Here is a 17,062-nt window from a genome sequence, read left to right as displayed (position 1 = left end):
TTCCTTACCATACTATGACGTTTTTATCTCCTTTTATGCCTTAATATAATATGAAGTTTTTTTGACGTTTTGTGCCATACTATACTATGATGTTTTTTGACATTTTCATGCGATACTATACTATGACATTTTTTGACATGTTTAGGCCTTACTTTATTATGTTGTTTTATTCCTTACCATACTGTGACGTTTTTATGACCTTTTATGCCTTAATACACTAAGATGTTTTTTTGACGTTTTGTGCCATAGTATACTATGACCTTTTTTGGCATTTTTATGCCTTACTATACTATGTCATTTTATTCCTCACCATACTATGAAGTTTTTATGACCTTTCATGCTTTAATATAATATGAAGTTTTTTTGATGTTTTGTGCCATACTATACTATGACCTTCTTTGGCATTTTTATGCCATACTATACAATGACTTTTTTTTAGCATTTTTATGCCTTACAATACTATTTCATTTGATGCCTTACCATACTATGACATTTTTAAAACCTTTTATGCCTTAATGTAATATGAATTTTTTTGACGTTTTGTGCCATACTATACTATGACGTTTTTTGACATTTTCATGCCATACTATACTATTTCATTTTTGGTATTTTTATGTCTTACTATACTATGTCGTTTTATTCCTTACCATACTATGACATTTTTACGACCTTTTATGCCTTAATGTAATATGAAGTTTTTTTGACGTTTTGTGCCATACTATACTATGACCTTTGTTGGCATTTTTATGCCATACTATACTATTACTTTTTTTCAGCATTTTTATGCCTTACAATACTATTCCATTTGATGCCTTACCATACTATGACATTTTTAAAACCTTTCATGCCTTAATACACTAAGATGTTTTTTTGACGTTTTGTGCCATACTATACTATGACATTTTTTAGCATTTTTATGCCTTACAATACTATTTCATTTTATTCCTTACCATACTATGACATTTTTTTAACGTTTTATGTAATACTATACTATGACGTTTTTTTGACATTTTGTGCCATACTATACTATGACATTTTTTGGCATTTTCATGCCTTACAATACTATTTCATTTGATGCCTTACCATACTTTGACATTTTTATAAACCTTTTATGTCTTAATACACTAAGATGTTTTTTTGACGTTTTATGCCATACTATACTATGACGTTTTTTGACATTTTTCTGCCATACTATACTATGACCTTTTTTTGGCATTTTTATGCTTTACTATACTATGACTTTTTTAGCATTTTTATGCCCTACAATACTATTTCATTTGATGCCTTACCATACTATGACATTTTTATAAACCTTTTATGCCTTAATATAATATGAAGTTTTTTTGACATTTTGCGCCAAATTATACTATGACCTTTTTTGGCATTTCTATGCCTTACTATACTATGTCATTTTATTCCTCACCATACTATGACGTTTTTACAACCTTTTATGCCTTAATATAAAATGAAGATTTTTTGACATTTTGTGCCATACTATACTATGACATTTTTTGGCATTTTTATGCCATACTATACTATGATTTTTTTAGCATTTTTATGCCTTACAATACTATTTCATTTGATGCCTTACCATACTATGACATTTTTAAAACCTTTTATGCCTTAATATAATATGAATTTTTTTTTACGTTTTGTGCCATACTATACTATGACGTTTTTTGACATTTTCATGCCATACTATACTATTTCATTTTTGGTATTTTTATGTCTTACTATACTATGTCGTTTTATTCCTTACCATACTATGACATTTTTACGACCTTTTATGCCTTAATGTAATATGAAGTTTTTTTGACGTTTTGTGCCATACTATACTATGACCTTTGTTGGCATTTTTATGCCATACTATACTATTACTTTTTTTCAGCATTTTTATGCCTTACAATACTATTTCATTTGATGCCTTACCATACTATGACATTTGTAAAACCTTTTATGCCTCAATGTAATATGAATTTTTTTTGACGTTTTGTGCCATACTATACTATGACGTTTTTTGACATTTTCATGCCATACTATACTATGATTTTTTTTAGCATTTTTATGCCTTACAATACTATTTCATTTGATGCCTTACCATACTGTGACGTTTTTATGACATTTTATGCCTCAATATACTATGACCTTTTTTGACGTTGTGTGCCATACTATACTATGACTTTTTTTTAGCATTTTTATGCCTTACAATACTATTTCATTTGATTCCTTACCATACTATGACATTTTTAAAACCTTTTATGCCTTAATGTAATATGATGTTTTTTTCGACATTTTGTGCCACAATATACTATGACCTTTTTTGGCATTTTTATGCCTTACTATACTATGTAATTTTATTCCTCACCATACTATGACATTTTTAAAACCTTTTATGCCTTAATATAATATGATTTTTTTTTTNATGCCTTAATGTAATATGATGTTTTTTTCGACATTTTGTGGCATACTATACTATGACCTTTTTTGGCATATTTATGCCATACTATACAATGACTTTTTTTTTAGCATTTTTATGCCTTACAATACTATTTCATTAGATGCCTTACCATTCTATGACCTTTTTAAAACCCCTTTATGCCTTAATGTAATATGAATTTTTTTTGACGTTTTGTGCCATACTATACTATGACCTTTTTTGGCATATTTATGCCATACTATACAATGACTTTTTTTTTAGCATTTTTATGCCTTACAATACTATTTCATTAGATGCCTTACCATTCTATGAGCTTTTTAAAACCCCTTTATGCCTTAATGTAATATGAATTTTTTTTGACGTTTTGTGCCATACTATACTATGACCTTTTTTGGCATATTTATGCCATACTATACAATGACTTTTTTTTTAGCATTTTTATGCCTTACAATACTATTTCATTAGATGCCTTACCATTCTATGAGCTTTTTAAAACCCCTTTATGCCTTAATGTAATATGAATTTTTTTTGACGTTTTGTGCCATACTATACTATGACCTTTTTTGGCATATTTATGCCATACTATACAATGACTTTTTTTTTAGCATTTTTATGCCTTACAATACTATTTCATTAGATGCCTTACCATTCTATGAGCTTTTTAAAACCCCTTTATGCCTTAATGTAATATGAATTTTTTTTGACGTTTTGTGCCATACTATACTATGACCTTTTTTGGCATATTTATGCCATACTATACAATGACTTTTTTTTTAGCATTTTTATGCCTTACAATACTATTTCATTAGATGCCTTACCATTCTATGAGCTTTTTAAAACCCCTTTATGCCTTAATGTAATATGAATTTTTTTTGACGTTTTGTGCCATACTATACTATGACCTTTTTTGGCATATTTATGCCATACTATACAATGACTTTTTTTTTAGCATTTTTATGCCTTACAATACTATTTCATTAGATGCCTTACCATTCTATGAGCTTTTTAAAACCCCTTTATGCCTTAATGTAATATGAATTTTTTTTGACGTTTTGTGCCATACTATACTATGACCTTTTTTGGCATATTTATGCCATACTATACAATGACTTTTTTTTTAGCATTTTTATGCCTTACAATACTATTTCATTAGATGCCTTACCATTCTATGAGCTTTTTAAAACCCCTTTATGCCTTAATGTAATATGAATTTTTTTTGACGTTTTGTGCCATACTATACTATGACCTTTTTTGGCATATTTATGCCATACTATACAATGACTTTTTTTTTAGCATTTTTATGCCTTACAATACTATTTCATTAGATGCCTTACCATTCTATGAGCTTTTTAAAACCCCTTTATGCCTTAATGTAATATGAATTTTTTTTGACGTTTTGTGCCATACTATACTATGACCTTTTTTGGCATATTTATGCCATACTATACAATGACTTTTTTTTTAGCATTTTTATGCCTTACAATACTATTTCATTAGATGCCTTACCATTCTATGAGCTTTTTAAAACCCCTTTATGCCTTAATGTAATATGAATTTTTTTTGACGTTTTGTGCCATACTATACTATGACCTTTTTTGGCATATTTATGCCATACTATACAATGACTTTTTTTTTAGCATTTTTATGCCTTACAATACTATTTCATTAGATGCCTTACCATTCTATGAGCTTTTTAAAACCCCTTTATGCCTTAATGTAATATGAATTTTTTTTGACGTTTTGTGCCATACTATACTATGACCTTTTTTGGCATATTTATGCCATACTATACAATGACTTTTTTTTTAGCATTTTTATGCCTTACAATACTATTTCATTAGATGCCTTACCATTCTATGAGCTTTTTAAAACCCCTTTATGCCTTAATGTAATATGAATTTTTTTTGACGTTTTGTGCCATACTATACTATGACCTTTTTTGGCATATTTATGCCATACTATACAATGACTTTTTTTTTAGCATTTTTATGCCTTACAATACTATTTCATTTGATGCCTTACCATACTATGACATTTTTATGACATTTCATGCCTTAATATGATATGAAGTTTTTTGACGTTTTCATGCTATACTGTACTATGACATTTTTTGACATTTTTATGCCTTACAATACTATTTCATTTTTAGCATTTTTATGTCTTACTATACTATGTCGTTTTATTCCTTACCATACTATGACGTTTTTACGACCTTTTATGCCTTAATATAATATGAAGATTTTTTGACGTTTTGTGCCATACCATACTATGACCTTTTTTGGCATTTTTATGCCATACTATACTATGACTTTTTTAGCATTTTTATGCCTTACAATACTATTTCATTTGATGCCTTACCATACTATGACGTTTTTATGACCTTTTATGCCTCAATATACTGTGATGTTTTTTTGACGTTTTGTGCCATACTATACTATGACATTTTTAAAACCTTTTATGCCTTAATATAATATGATGTTTTTTTGACGTTTTGTGCCATTCTATACTATGACATTTTTTTGGAATTTTCATGCCTCATTTTACTATGGCATTTTATTCCTCACCATACTATGACGTTTTTATGTCCTTTTATGCCTTAATATAATATGAAGTTTTTTTGATGTTTTGTGCCATACTATACTATGACCTTTGTTGGCATTTTTATGCCATACTATACTATTACTTTTTTTCAGCATTTTTATGCCTTACAATACTATTTCATTTGATGCCTTACCATACTATGACGTTTTTATGGCCTTTTATGCCTTACTATACTATGACTTTTTATGCCATACTATACTATTACGTTTTTTCAGCATTTTTATGCCTTACAATCCTATTTCATTTGATGCCTTACCATACTATGACGTTTTTATGGCCTTTTATGCCTTACTATACTATGACTTTTTATGCCATACTATACTATTACGTTTTTTCAGCATTTTTATGCCTTACAATCCTATTTCATTTGATGCCTTACCATACTATGACGTTTTTATGGCCTTTTATGCCTTACTATACTATGACTTTTTATGCCATACTATACTATTACGTTTTTTCAGCATTTTTATGCCTTACAATCCTATTTCATTTGATGCCTTACCATACTATGACGTTTTTATGGCCTTTTATGCCTGAATATAATATGATGTTTTTTTACGACGTTTTGTGCCATACTATACTATGACCTTTTTTGGCATTTTTATGCCTTACTATACTATGTCTTTTATTCCTCACCATACTATAACTTTTTTATGACCTTTTATGCCTTAATATAATATGAATCTTTTTCGACGTTTTTTGCCATACTATACTATGACATTTTTTGGAATTTTTATGCCTTACTATATTATGTCATTTGATGCCTTACCAAACTATGACATTTTTTTAACCTTTTATGCCTTAATATAATATGATGATTTTTTGACGTTTTGTGCCATACTATACTATGACAGTTTCTGGAATTTTTATGCCTTACTATACTATGACGATTTTATGACCTTTTATGCCTTAATATCATATGATCTTGTATTGATGTTTTTTGTCATATTATACTATGACGTTTTTTGACATCTTCATGCCATATTATACTATGACTTTTCTTGACATCTTCATGCCATATTATACTATGACATTTTTTGACATGTTTAGGCCTTACTTTACTATGTTGTTTTATTCCTTACCATACTATGACATTTTTATGACCTTTTATGCCTTACTAGACTATGATGTTTTATGCTTTATTATACTATGATATTTTTATGCCTTTTTATACTATTATGTTTTCAGACGTTTTCATACCTTACCTTACCTACATGTACTTAGACCCAGGCATGGTCTCACTGCGGCCTTCATAGATTTTGTTCTATGTATTTAAAGCAAAGGTGGCGCTTTTTTCTTGTTCGTTGTTCTCCTACTTATTTCAATGTCATGCTAAATCTGAACACCCAGACATGATACACACATTTTTAGACTGTTTGTGACTTCCACTTACTGAGGATATCAATGTCACTGAAGTCCACCCCGTATAAATGGCCAAAATTCCACATAGAAATCACAGGAAAAATATGGTCCTCCCAAACTTGCCTGAGAATCAGCACATTTTCAGGTTTACTTCACAATCAAAGCAATCCAGAGATAGCTGTCTGTACATCCATGGAAACACAATTTGGCATATTTTTAATGATGCCCAACTGACAAAAATTGGGGCTCATGTAGATCACAGCATAACTCAAGGAATCCCTAACACACAAGCATTATGGAAGTTGTATTTCCAAAAGTTAGAGCATGATTTTCAAATAGAAGTAAGACAAATAATAATGGAAGTGTCAGAAGTACTGTCAACTTTTTTTATGGGATAAAAAAAAAGTTTATTATAAATAACTGTAAACAGCTTCCAGCAAGAGCAAAATCCCACAAACGTTCCACGGAGCCAATCATCAATCAGAACAGCAAGTTTTATTTATTGTTTCCAGCTGCACTGTATACTATATGTTCACCTTGTACAAGAAACAAATACAAATACTCACACTAAAAACCAAACAATCTGCTAGCAGCCGTCTCTTGCTATTATCATGGAGCTAAAGGGATGGATGTGGCTGCTGTTGTTCACAGAGGGCACGGTGCCTCCGGGAGCCACAGCTGGCTTTCATTAGAGCAGAAAAACAAAAAAGAAGAAACTATAAGGAGGAGAGGGTGGGGTCGGTCACATAAGACTATGATTATAAGAACATTTAACAAGGCAATACAAATCTAACAGGACTGAAAACCTTGAACATCAAAAAACATACATTTGATATATAAAAAAAAATACCACAATGGAGAAATGAAAAGCCATAATCCAAGACTTGTTTTTCTTTTCTTTTCCGTTCAGATTTGGACAGATTTGAAGGTTAATTATTTTTTTCCTGAGTCAGAAAGAAATGTACTGTTTTTCCTACCTGGCTAGCTGGTGCTGCAAAGTACTGCAGGTCCTTTGGATGCAAACAGATAATATTTGGGACACTGTTCATGACAATAACCAAATATTGTAGGTACCTCAGTTCAGCAGAGTTGGAAAAGTTACAACAGCACTATTTAACTGAGGTGACACACTCAACGTATAATATCTAACCATGAATGGCAGTCTTTTTTTTCTCCTTTTTCTCTCCTTTTTTTGGTTTTTTACCCCATAAGCCGAAATATCCTTCCTGGAACTGGAAAACACATCATCTGCTGCCCCGCATCTTGTCTCTACATTCAGGGGCCACCAGCCACGACGATCAGGATCAGGAAAGAGCAAAGATGCGAGAGTCCAGATTTCTGATGGAGACAGCAGATGCTGCTGTTGTCATCAGCTGACTTTTCTTGTCTGCTATAACATATGTGTAACTGTAAATCCATTCATTTTCACACACTGAAGAACAGAAAAACAGATATTCACTTGCAACAGAAACACAGAATATAGGATAAACAGAAGTAAAAAAAACAAAAAAAAACAAAAACAAAATAACACAAGACATGTTTGCGCTGAAATGGGTGAAATTGTGGAGGAAGGAGGGAAAAAGGAGGCTCGATGAAGTCACTGTCCTTTCAAGCTTTTCCTTTAAACAGGGAGGGCAGATTTCCATCCTGCACGCGGAAGTGTCAACGTGTCCCAGACATCAGGAGGAATCGCTCTAAAATATGCTCAAAAATAAAGATAAAAACAAAAGGATCACTTAAATCAATCAGGGACAAGAACAGATATGAGGGGAGGAGAGGTTTTGGATTTTTCGGCGCATGAGTTTGATGGTCAGTCCCATCTCAGTGTGGCAGCTCATGTGTGTGTTAACATCCACTGTCCTCACTTGGGCTTAGTGGTTTCATACAAAAAAGAAAAAGTGTGAAACGTTGCCCGGCAGGCAGTCTGCTGGTAGGTTCAGATGGCTGAAGTCAAGCGTACAGTTGGATGGTTGAGTTGGTAGGTCGCTGAGGTTTTTTAGCCCCCTGCTCAGTTGCAACAGCAGCAGCAGCAGCAGTCCTACGGCTCAGTCATGTGCTCTCTCATGGGGTCGCCATGTTTGGAGGGTTGGCTGGGGGAAGTGGCCTGTGACGGATGGGTACCAGGGGGCAAGGTGTGGGTGATGGGAACACCCCCGGGCACCAACCCCTCCATAGGTCCAGGAATTCCACCGGGGGCGACGCCCACCACACCAGGAGGGAATCTGGAGATGTACAGGAGGTGATCAACAGACATGAAAAAGAACAAAGGAAAACTGTTCAACTCAAAGTAAATTTGTCCATTTGAAAAATGACAAATCCATGGAAACGTCTGCTGCTGCTCAGTGGATGATCATCACTATAAAGCTGAAACTAATATTTGTTGCTTCTGATCATGACTGTCTGAAGAGTGATTCAGAGTAACTGCTAGTTAAAATTGATCTTAAGAAATAAAGAACCAACACCTGAAATCTGAAAAATTGTGTATTTTAAATTGGTTACATATGATGATGCACTTTTGAGGATACAAATAAACATTAGATTAGATCTAAGCAACATGACCTCTATGAAACAAAATATATAGAAATGGTACAAGATTAAAAGAAATGCAAGGAGCACTGCAGCATGGAGGCAATACATGAGAATGTTAGGGGTCCTAATGTGGTGTAGGGGAGGACTTTAAAGGGTCATTCACCCAGATTAAATAAAACATTTTTTCTCACTTTCTCCCCAACGGTATTTAGGGCATTTAGTCATATAGATAGTTTTGGTTTCATTTGCTTAAAGACACCTAACTCTGGGAACTCTGCTGCCAACCTAATAAAAAGGAGGTAAGTGGATTTTTGTTTGTTTCATGGTATCGAGAAAAAATACAATTAATTAACCACTTCTTCCCAGAAATAGTGTCCCCAGTAAGTGAGAAAAATATCTTTTATAATGTGGGTGAACCGATCCTTTATTACAGGGAGCTAAAAGGTGAAAGTGTGGAGGGAAACTCTTGCTGCAAATAAAAAAACTGATAATATCCCAGGTTTGTTGACAGGGGTTTCACAACTGTTTAAGATTTTCCTTAATAAACTATGATGTGAGGCCCTCGTCCAACCTTTCCCCATCTAAAATACAGTCATTGCACAACTTACGTCCTTACACTTCAAACATTTTGTTGAACTTAGTCAGGTCTCTTATTCAGCTCTGTTTCAGGGGGGTGGTGGGGGGCTTGATGAGATGCTGGGTAGTGTGGGTACAGTTACAGGACATGAGTGTGAAGCAGAAAAAGACTACAGATTTCAATGGGATTTGGTTTTTATTAATGATGTTTTTCATTTGCCCTGGCCTGTGGGCCAGCAGTGGTAGTATTCATTTACCTGGTTGAGAATTAGGTATATAATTTGTCCTGCATTCCCCCCGTTGCTATGGCCTGTACCATGGTTTGGTTCACTCGGCTGTGTGAGAGAAGCAGTTCAGTCTGGTTGAGACAATATAGAGACTGAGAAACCAAGGGAGAAATTCATTTGGGCCAAGTTCTGTGTATAAATACGCCACAAAAACTAGGACCCATCCTAATATTCAGGAAAAGAAAGTCAGAATTGTGACAAACATACATATGAACATCTAGACTACCCCTCCCCCATGTGTTAAGCCTCATTTACTGCAGGTGTCGAGATGACACAGGTGATCTCTGTGTGATGTGAGTTGCCTGCTCGGTTCACATAAATCCGCCTCCTACCTGTAGGCAGCACCGTTGATTTCAGGGTGAACTTGAGGTTGCTGCTGCTCCATCACTCCCCAGGGTGCCGTGGTGACAAAGAACTCTTTGTTGACGCAGTTTCGGAGGCTGTCTGGGATACGGCCTGTGTCGGGGCCAAGGTTAAAGATCGGTGAGCTGAGAAACCAAAAATCAATGAGTGCGGGAATGCGTGCATTCAAAGATGTCTCCATACCAGTGATGGCTCTGCGTATTTCCGTGGCGGCGGCCTCTCTCATCTCCAGTGACGCCTGCTCGCTGTACCAGGCAGTGTGGGGTGTGCAGATCAAGTTGGGGGCATCTTTCAGAGGACCTTGTGAAAAACTGTGCAACAGCAAATGAAAGAAGGAAACGACAAACAAAGTGATTAGGAGATGCCCGAAGAAGAAAACAGATGCTTCCTTTAAATGTTCCCATCACTTATTAGGCTGTATTGGCAGCTATTTTCTTCATATCTTTGAGTCAGATGGTGTTGAAACAGTTAACTGAATCAATAAATGAAGCTGAGGGTGTGATCATAAACACCTGAAAGGCTCTGACTCATGGACATCCAGGGCGGCTCCCCGTATCCTGCCTTCTTTCAAGGCCTGGGCCAAAGCTTTCTCATCCACTAGACCTCCCCGTGCCGAGTTGACCAGGAAAGCACCTTGACGCATCTACACACACACACACACACACACACACACACACACACACACACACACACACACACACAGATACATTTTTATTCTCCCAATAATAATTTCTGCAATAAACATATCAACATGCTTTGGGATTGCGCACCCAGAGGTGCTGTCGCTGGTTGCGTGGGAAGATTTCTTTTAATAACCCAACACAAGGGGGAACAAATGCTTTTTAAATAAAGAACAACAAGATAACACAAGGCTTTTTAAATAAGACATTTAAATGACACTAATCCCTTCATCTTCACGAAAGCTCTTATTTGGGCTCTGAAAGAATCTAGCATGTTAGTGATGATGCAGATGAACATAGAAGACTGAAGCCAATAACACAAGTAGTGAACAAAGTCTTTTAAGCAGCAGTCAATTTCAGCAGCTGTGTATTTGATTCAGTTATAAAAACACAACCCGCACTTCATTTCATGTCCTCCAGGTGGCAGCAGTGATCAGGAGAAGAGGATGTGCAGTCAGTGTTTCTTGTATTCATCAAATCTGTTCACACAGACTCATTATGGGGACTCACTTCCCATTTGGAGACAAAAAAAAAAAGCTGCTCTCCAAAGCATAAGCCATTATGACATTTTGAGGGTTAAAGTACATGCCGTGGTTAGCTTAGCTGCTGATTCACCAAGGCTAGTTAACTTGCATGCCTGAACTGGCAGCCCACTCAGCTGGCAACTGTGACTTGGCTGGTCAGTGGCATTCTTTGGTTTGTCACTGACTGCTTTGTTGGCAGCTCACAATAGGTGTGGTGTGCTGCTCAGAATTTGCACAAGCTTATCAAAATACAGTATGTTGGATTGTATTGCAGGGGAAATGTAAATGTGTTTACCGCTTAATGTTTAAAGGTTTATAATATAAGAATGTCAGATTACTGTGTTCTGTTTGGGTCCAAATGATTATTTAACTTTTTGTACTAAAACAAAAATGATACAATTCATATTATTTACTCACTATGTTTGGCTCATTCATTCAGCGATGAACAAGCATAAGAACACACTGACTGCTCCTACACCCACTACACACACGCTCAAACACTTTGGCAATGTTTGGGTCACACCGACTGAGAGTTATAAAGGAACATATAATGTGAAGAAGAACAAATTACAGCCCACCACATTATAGACAATAATGGGATGGGAAAAGATGTCCCACCACCAGCCCCCAAATATGTACATCACTCTTATTCTATCCATAGAAATTCTCTAAAGAACTGTCTTTCTTTGCATGTGCTTATTCTGAGTGTCTTGCCACTCATTAAAAGATTGTTTAAACAGCCTATAATTGGAAGTTGCTAACAAAGGAGCGCTGGCAGCCAAAGAATGCCAGTGGCCGGCCAAGTCAGCTGCCAGTTTGCTGGGTTAAAGCTGTTCTACCAACCTCAGAGAATCATTAGCTTAGTAAAGAGAGTGCGCAGCCTGCATTGGAGGGTAATGAAAAAGAGCCTCCGACAAATCGAGGCTTCTCAGTTTGTGATAAGTTGCAGGCTCTGTCAGCTTCTCAGACCGTGTCATGTGTTTAATGTGAGACAGTAAAATCAGTTTCCTTTATTTTCCATCACCTGAGGCTCATATTACAGACATATATAATTCATTTTTTGGAGCTTCCTCAGCGCTTAAGGCCCACTGACCTGTTTGATGGTGAAGTCGTTGATGAGGTGGTGGTTGTGTTCGTTCAGGTTGCAGTGCAGGGAGACGCAGTCGCTCTGGTAGAGCAGGTCCTGGAGCGTGTAGACTCGCTGAACGCCCAGCGAGCGCTCCAAGCCGTCCTGGAGGTAGGGGTCGTAGAAGATCACGTTGAATCCAAACGCCTTGGCCCGCATCGCCACCGCCTGGCCTGAGCGACCTGAGGGGGGCATGAGATGGAAAGAAAGCAGGAGATGATTCAGATTCTAGTAGCTTAGTTTTTATACTCAGTGGCCTACTGTACTTGAGCAGAATCAATGTGTGTATGAGTACCAGCGCTGAAAGGATGAACTGTTTAACCTAGTAGTTGTTTGACAGAAAATGAATCACAACAAATCTGATTATTAATTGATCATTTAGTGCGCAAAAACGTTTAATTGCTGGTTCAAGTTATTCATGGTCTCCAGAGGAAAGCCCTGACTATTCCTCAACTCCCACCAGCAGGACAAAGTTTTCACTTATTCTGTGAAACATCTCAGCATCTACTGGCACAGAATCTGGGACAAACATTCATGGCTTCCAGTACCAACAGATGGGTTAAGTAAACTGACAACCTGGTAGAAGCTGGTTGAATAAGATACATTTTAATATCTAAAAAGAGACTGAGCCTTTTTCAAGTGTCTGAGTAAGATCCTCCTGGACATCGTAGTAGTCATAGAGTTACTGACCACATACAGTTACTGTCAACCAACAGAAAAAAGAACAATCCACTGCTTGACAATGACTGCCCACTCGCCCACTCGCCTCTGAGTAAAAACAAAACAATGGGCAGGTCAGGTTTGGACATTCATTCTGAACATCTGCCTCAAGCAAACGCTCCCACATATGTTGTCATACGAACATCACGGATGACCTGCTGGAGTTTCAGTAACATGGCGTCACCTCTTGCAGTAAAACCCCGAAGGAGAAAGCTCACCAAAGCCGATGAGACCAAGCGTCTCTCCTCGGATCCTGGCTGCCCCCGACGCCACCTCCCGGATCTGCTCCACGCTCTGGACCCGCGTGCCCTCCCGGAGGGCCTGGTACAGCCAGGTGTTTCGTCGATACAGGTTGAGGATGTGACAAAGTGTTGAGTCTGCTGTTTCTTCTACAGCCGCTGAGGGAATATTACACACCGCAATGCCTGGAAAAGACAATGGCAATAATAGATACTTGAAATTACTAGTCACTTAAATGCCTCACAGATTTGATAGTTATAATGGTGGTTATAATTACTGTAGGTGTTTTGAGGAGAGATTCATCTGCAGTTTTTTATTTCACAAAATAATTGGCAGGAATGTTTCTTTTTTTATGACCTTGTAGAAAATAAAAATGCAGTGTGTAACTGAACTGTGAAGGATAAGAGGATAACAGCTAATTATGGCCATGAAAAGAACATCTCTCAAAAAAAAATCCACGTTAGCGTACTCAAATGTATTACCACAAATGACAATAATTAGGATATCACACTAAATCCTGCTCTCATACCAAACATATGCCGAAGGGGCCAAATGGGAATCTGGGGGAGAGTTTCATATCAGTTGGAGCATCTGCTCTGCATATGCAATCAGCAGCATTACATATTCTGTCTACAGTATATAATAATTCTTGTTACATATGTTGTTTATGTTAAGTCAATATAGCAAGCACAGTTTGGTCTGGCCTCAATCCAAAGGTGCAGTATCTTTATCCATAATGCATCATTTCTGTTTTTGTTGATGTATTCTTTATTTCCTCTCATGTGCTACTGAATAAATGAGCCATATGGGCAAACACGACCCTCCTTGTTCATTACTCTCAGCACATGATGACTGTCTTCTTCTGAACGACCTCACTTTTTTTATATCTTTTTTATATCTATCTTCCTCCTCTTTTGTCTCCGTCTGTCCCTCAGCCTCACCGAGCTCCCCGGCAGCCTTGATGTCGATGTTGTCGTAGCCGCTGCCGATGCGGATGATGATGCGCAGAGCTTTGAACTTTTCCAGGTCCTCTCTGGTCAGGGTGATGGTGTGGTACATCATGGCTCCTACTGCCTCATTCAGCACCTGAGGGGCATTAGAGATGGTCATCGCTCTTATATTGCATCAGTATTTCCTCAACAATAATTTCCTGTGGTAGAGATAGAAGGAAACGGAGAATTTCCATCTGCATGTTTATTATGATCACAATGTCATTATTGTTCGTAATCATTATCATCCCCACATTGATATTCAGATGATTTTCCCATAACAGTATGTATGAGCAACTTGTTGCCACTAACATGAATAAGAGTGCTTTCACCACCTCCCATTTTCCTGGACCTAAGTTTATGTCTGCTATTCTTCATCTAAATGCAAATGGATTGTTTATGTGCGCTGTAAAATATGAGTGGTTGTCTGTGTGTTTATTATGAGTGCTTGCCAAAGCTGGTTTTTGTCACAATCCATTCATTCAGACTGTATGCAAACAAGCTTAGAGTGGATGCAGGCAGCCCCATAAAGTAAACTGACAGCTGCTGAGGAACCCAGAGAGCATAAGCAAGTAGCTGCTGCGAGCCATGGCTGTTAAATAACAGGTTTAAATTCACAACCCGCTAACTGAATTAACCTAACCGAGCCGGATTAGCATAGCCATGAATTTTCATACTGCATTTTTATTGGAGCTAGCCATGGTGGGAGCTGGATGCTAAATTCAAGGTTAAAGCTGCCCTCGTGCATTAATCTTATTACTTGAGCGAAGCAGGCCAGTAGCAGGCTTGGCTGGAGACGATACTGGAAAATGACACAGAATCACAGTGGACTCTTAAGCAACAGGAATTTAAGCTGAGAGCAAGTTTACATGAAGTGGAAAAAATTAGCAAATGGGTTTTGTATGGTGCTAATTAGTTGAAGAGCTCATCTGCAGTTTGAGCTGATGTGCCACAGTGCTACGGCACAGTGTTTTGTATAGGACTATTACCTACAGCAAGGAATCATGAATATTGCAAAGAAAGCACATATATCCATTCACAATGGCAACACTTAACACAAGTTGTACACTAATGACACATTTACAAAGCTTTTAAGAAACACTTGAGTATGGAGATTCACTTGTGGTCTAAGAGGTAGTTACGTAGCATGCATATATATATATATATATATATATATATATATAACTATAACTATAAAATAGTGAGCTTTATAGATTTTGGTAGGCGTATTTTTGAGCTTAGGAGTGAGCCTGGCTCCCCTCCCTGCTTTCAGTCTTGAAAACATTATGCTACAACATGCTAATTACTGAGCTTTAGAGATGCTGGTAGCTTATTTTTTTTTAGCTTTAAAGTGAGCCAAGCTAGCTGTTTCCCTGTGTTCGTTTAATGCTAAATTAAGATAATCACAGTCTGGCTCTAGCTTCATTATTTGCATGCAGACAAATAAATGGTATCAATCTTGTCATTTAAGGTTATGCTCCAATTTTGAAACTAAGACCAACTAATTCAATAAATTATTTGATAATTTTTTATTAAAATATAACCTTTGTTGGCACTGTCCCTTCATCTGTGTATTTTGAACCTCTTATATGACCATAGTCTAATGGGCTTCAGAGCAAAGGTTTTGGTGATCACAGCCAAAGAAGTTTATACATGAATATTTTCTATTACTTATAATTTAAGACTATTCAAAACACAGTGTGTCAGTATGGTTAAGTCGCATAATAAATATTTGCAAGGTCCCTGATCACTACAAGGTCAAACAAAGGACTAAAAATACCCAAATTAATCAAGTCAAAACATTGTTATTCTTGTATTCTTGAGTACTGATGTGCTCTGTCTCTCTTCAAACGTTAATTTGTCCTGACTGATGTAGTGTTTTGTGCATGAGCAAGATACATAAAATTTTCTCACTTACATCCTCAGATGTGGTCAAGTGTTCACCAGTTTAACTTTGCACTAAAAACAGCAGCGCTTTTTCACTTCAGCTGTGATTACAGATACAGTGATATCAAAAACATTTGAAAAAAACACCACTTTGTATCTTTCTGCAACTCTAAAGGCCCTTTTTTTGGCTTTCCAAGGACAGCACTGTATTATAATAGCTAACAGGCCATAAGTGCTTTCCAATAAATTTATTTGAACGTGTACTCAACAGGAGCCACAAAATTTCCTCAGCTTAGCACTGGCTACAGTTTCCACAGATTCCTGAAGTGACAGATTCCTTAATCGATGCATCTGCTCACTATCAGGCAGCACCTGCAAAAAGACAGCAGCGTCCTGTTGTTTTCTCACTTGCTGTGTGAGTTTGTTTATATAGTTGTGTGTGAACAGTACTTCACTACTGAGACTAGCACTGAGGTTATTAGTCTGTGTGTGTGTGTGTGTGTGTGTGTGTGTGTGTGTGTGTGTGTGTGTGTGTGTGTGTGTGTGTGTGTGTGCCCCCCATCTGTACCCTCTGCTGTGCAGTTATAGTCATGGGAACGCTGCCAACAAGTATACTCCCAGATGGGTCCTCTATGTGTGTAATGTATTCACTATGAGAACATCTTACTGGACAGAGATTGCTTGTTTGTGTGCATGTGTGTGTGTGTGTGTGCGCGTGTGTGTGTGTGTGAGAACTAGGGG

The 17,062-nt window shown here is 36.6% G+C and overlaps 1 protein-coding gene across 4 annotated transcripts in view; it reads right to left on the bottom strand.

Annotated features, from left to right (window-relative positions):
- Positions 1-6,875: 6,875 nt before the first annotated feature.
- The window catches only part of LOC111235306 (C-terminal-binding protein 2-like), a 64,279-nt gene continuing 54,092 nt past the window's right edge, over positions 6,876-17,062 (bottom strand). For all 4 annotated transcript variants that reach the window (XM_022763724.1, XM_022763725.1, XM_022763721.1 and 1 more), the window contains 7 exons: positions 14,387-14,531; positions 13,424-13,630; positions 12,453-12,667; positions 10,668-10,798; positions 10,339-10,466; positions 10,125-10,248; positions 6,876-8,622 (listed from right to left, as the gene is read on the bottom strand). In XM_022763724.1, the coding sequence (XP_022619445.1) occupies positions 8,439-8,622; positions 10,125-10,248; positions 10,339-10,466; positions 10,668-10,798; positions 12,453-12,667; positions 13,424-13,630; positions 14,387-14,531 (1,134 nt within the window). In that variant the 3' untranslated portion in view covers positions 6,876-8,438. The remainder of the gene's footprint in view (positions 8,623-10,124; positions 10,249-10,338; positions 10,467-10,667; positions 10,799-12,452; positions 12,668-13,423; positions 13,631-14,386; positions 14,532-17,062) is intronic.

The sequence above is a fragment of the Seriola dumerili genome, unplaced genomic scaffold, assembly GCF_002260705.1.
Source record: "Seriola dumerili isolate Sdu_G_001 unplaced genomic scaffold, Sdu_1.0 BDQW01000478.1, whole genome shotgun sequence".
Taxonomy (NCBI): domain Eukaryota; kingdom Metazoa; phylum Chordata; class Actinopteri; order Carangiformes; family Carangidae; genus Seriola; species Seriola dumerili.
This window is presented reverse-complemented; position numbering and strand designations above follow the sequence as displayed.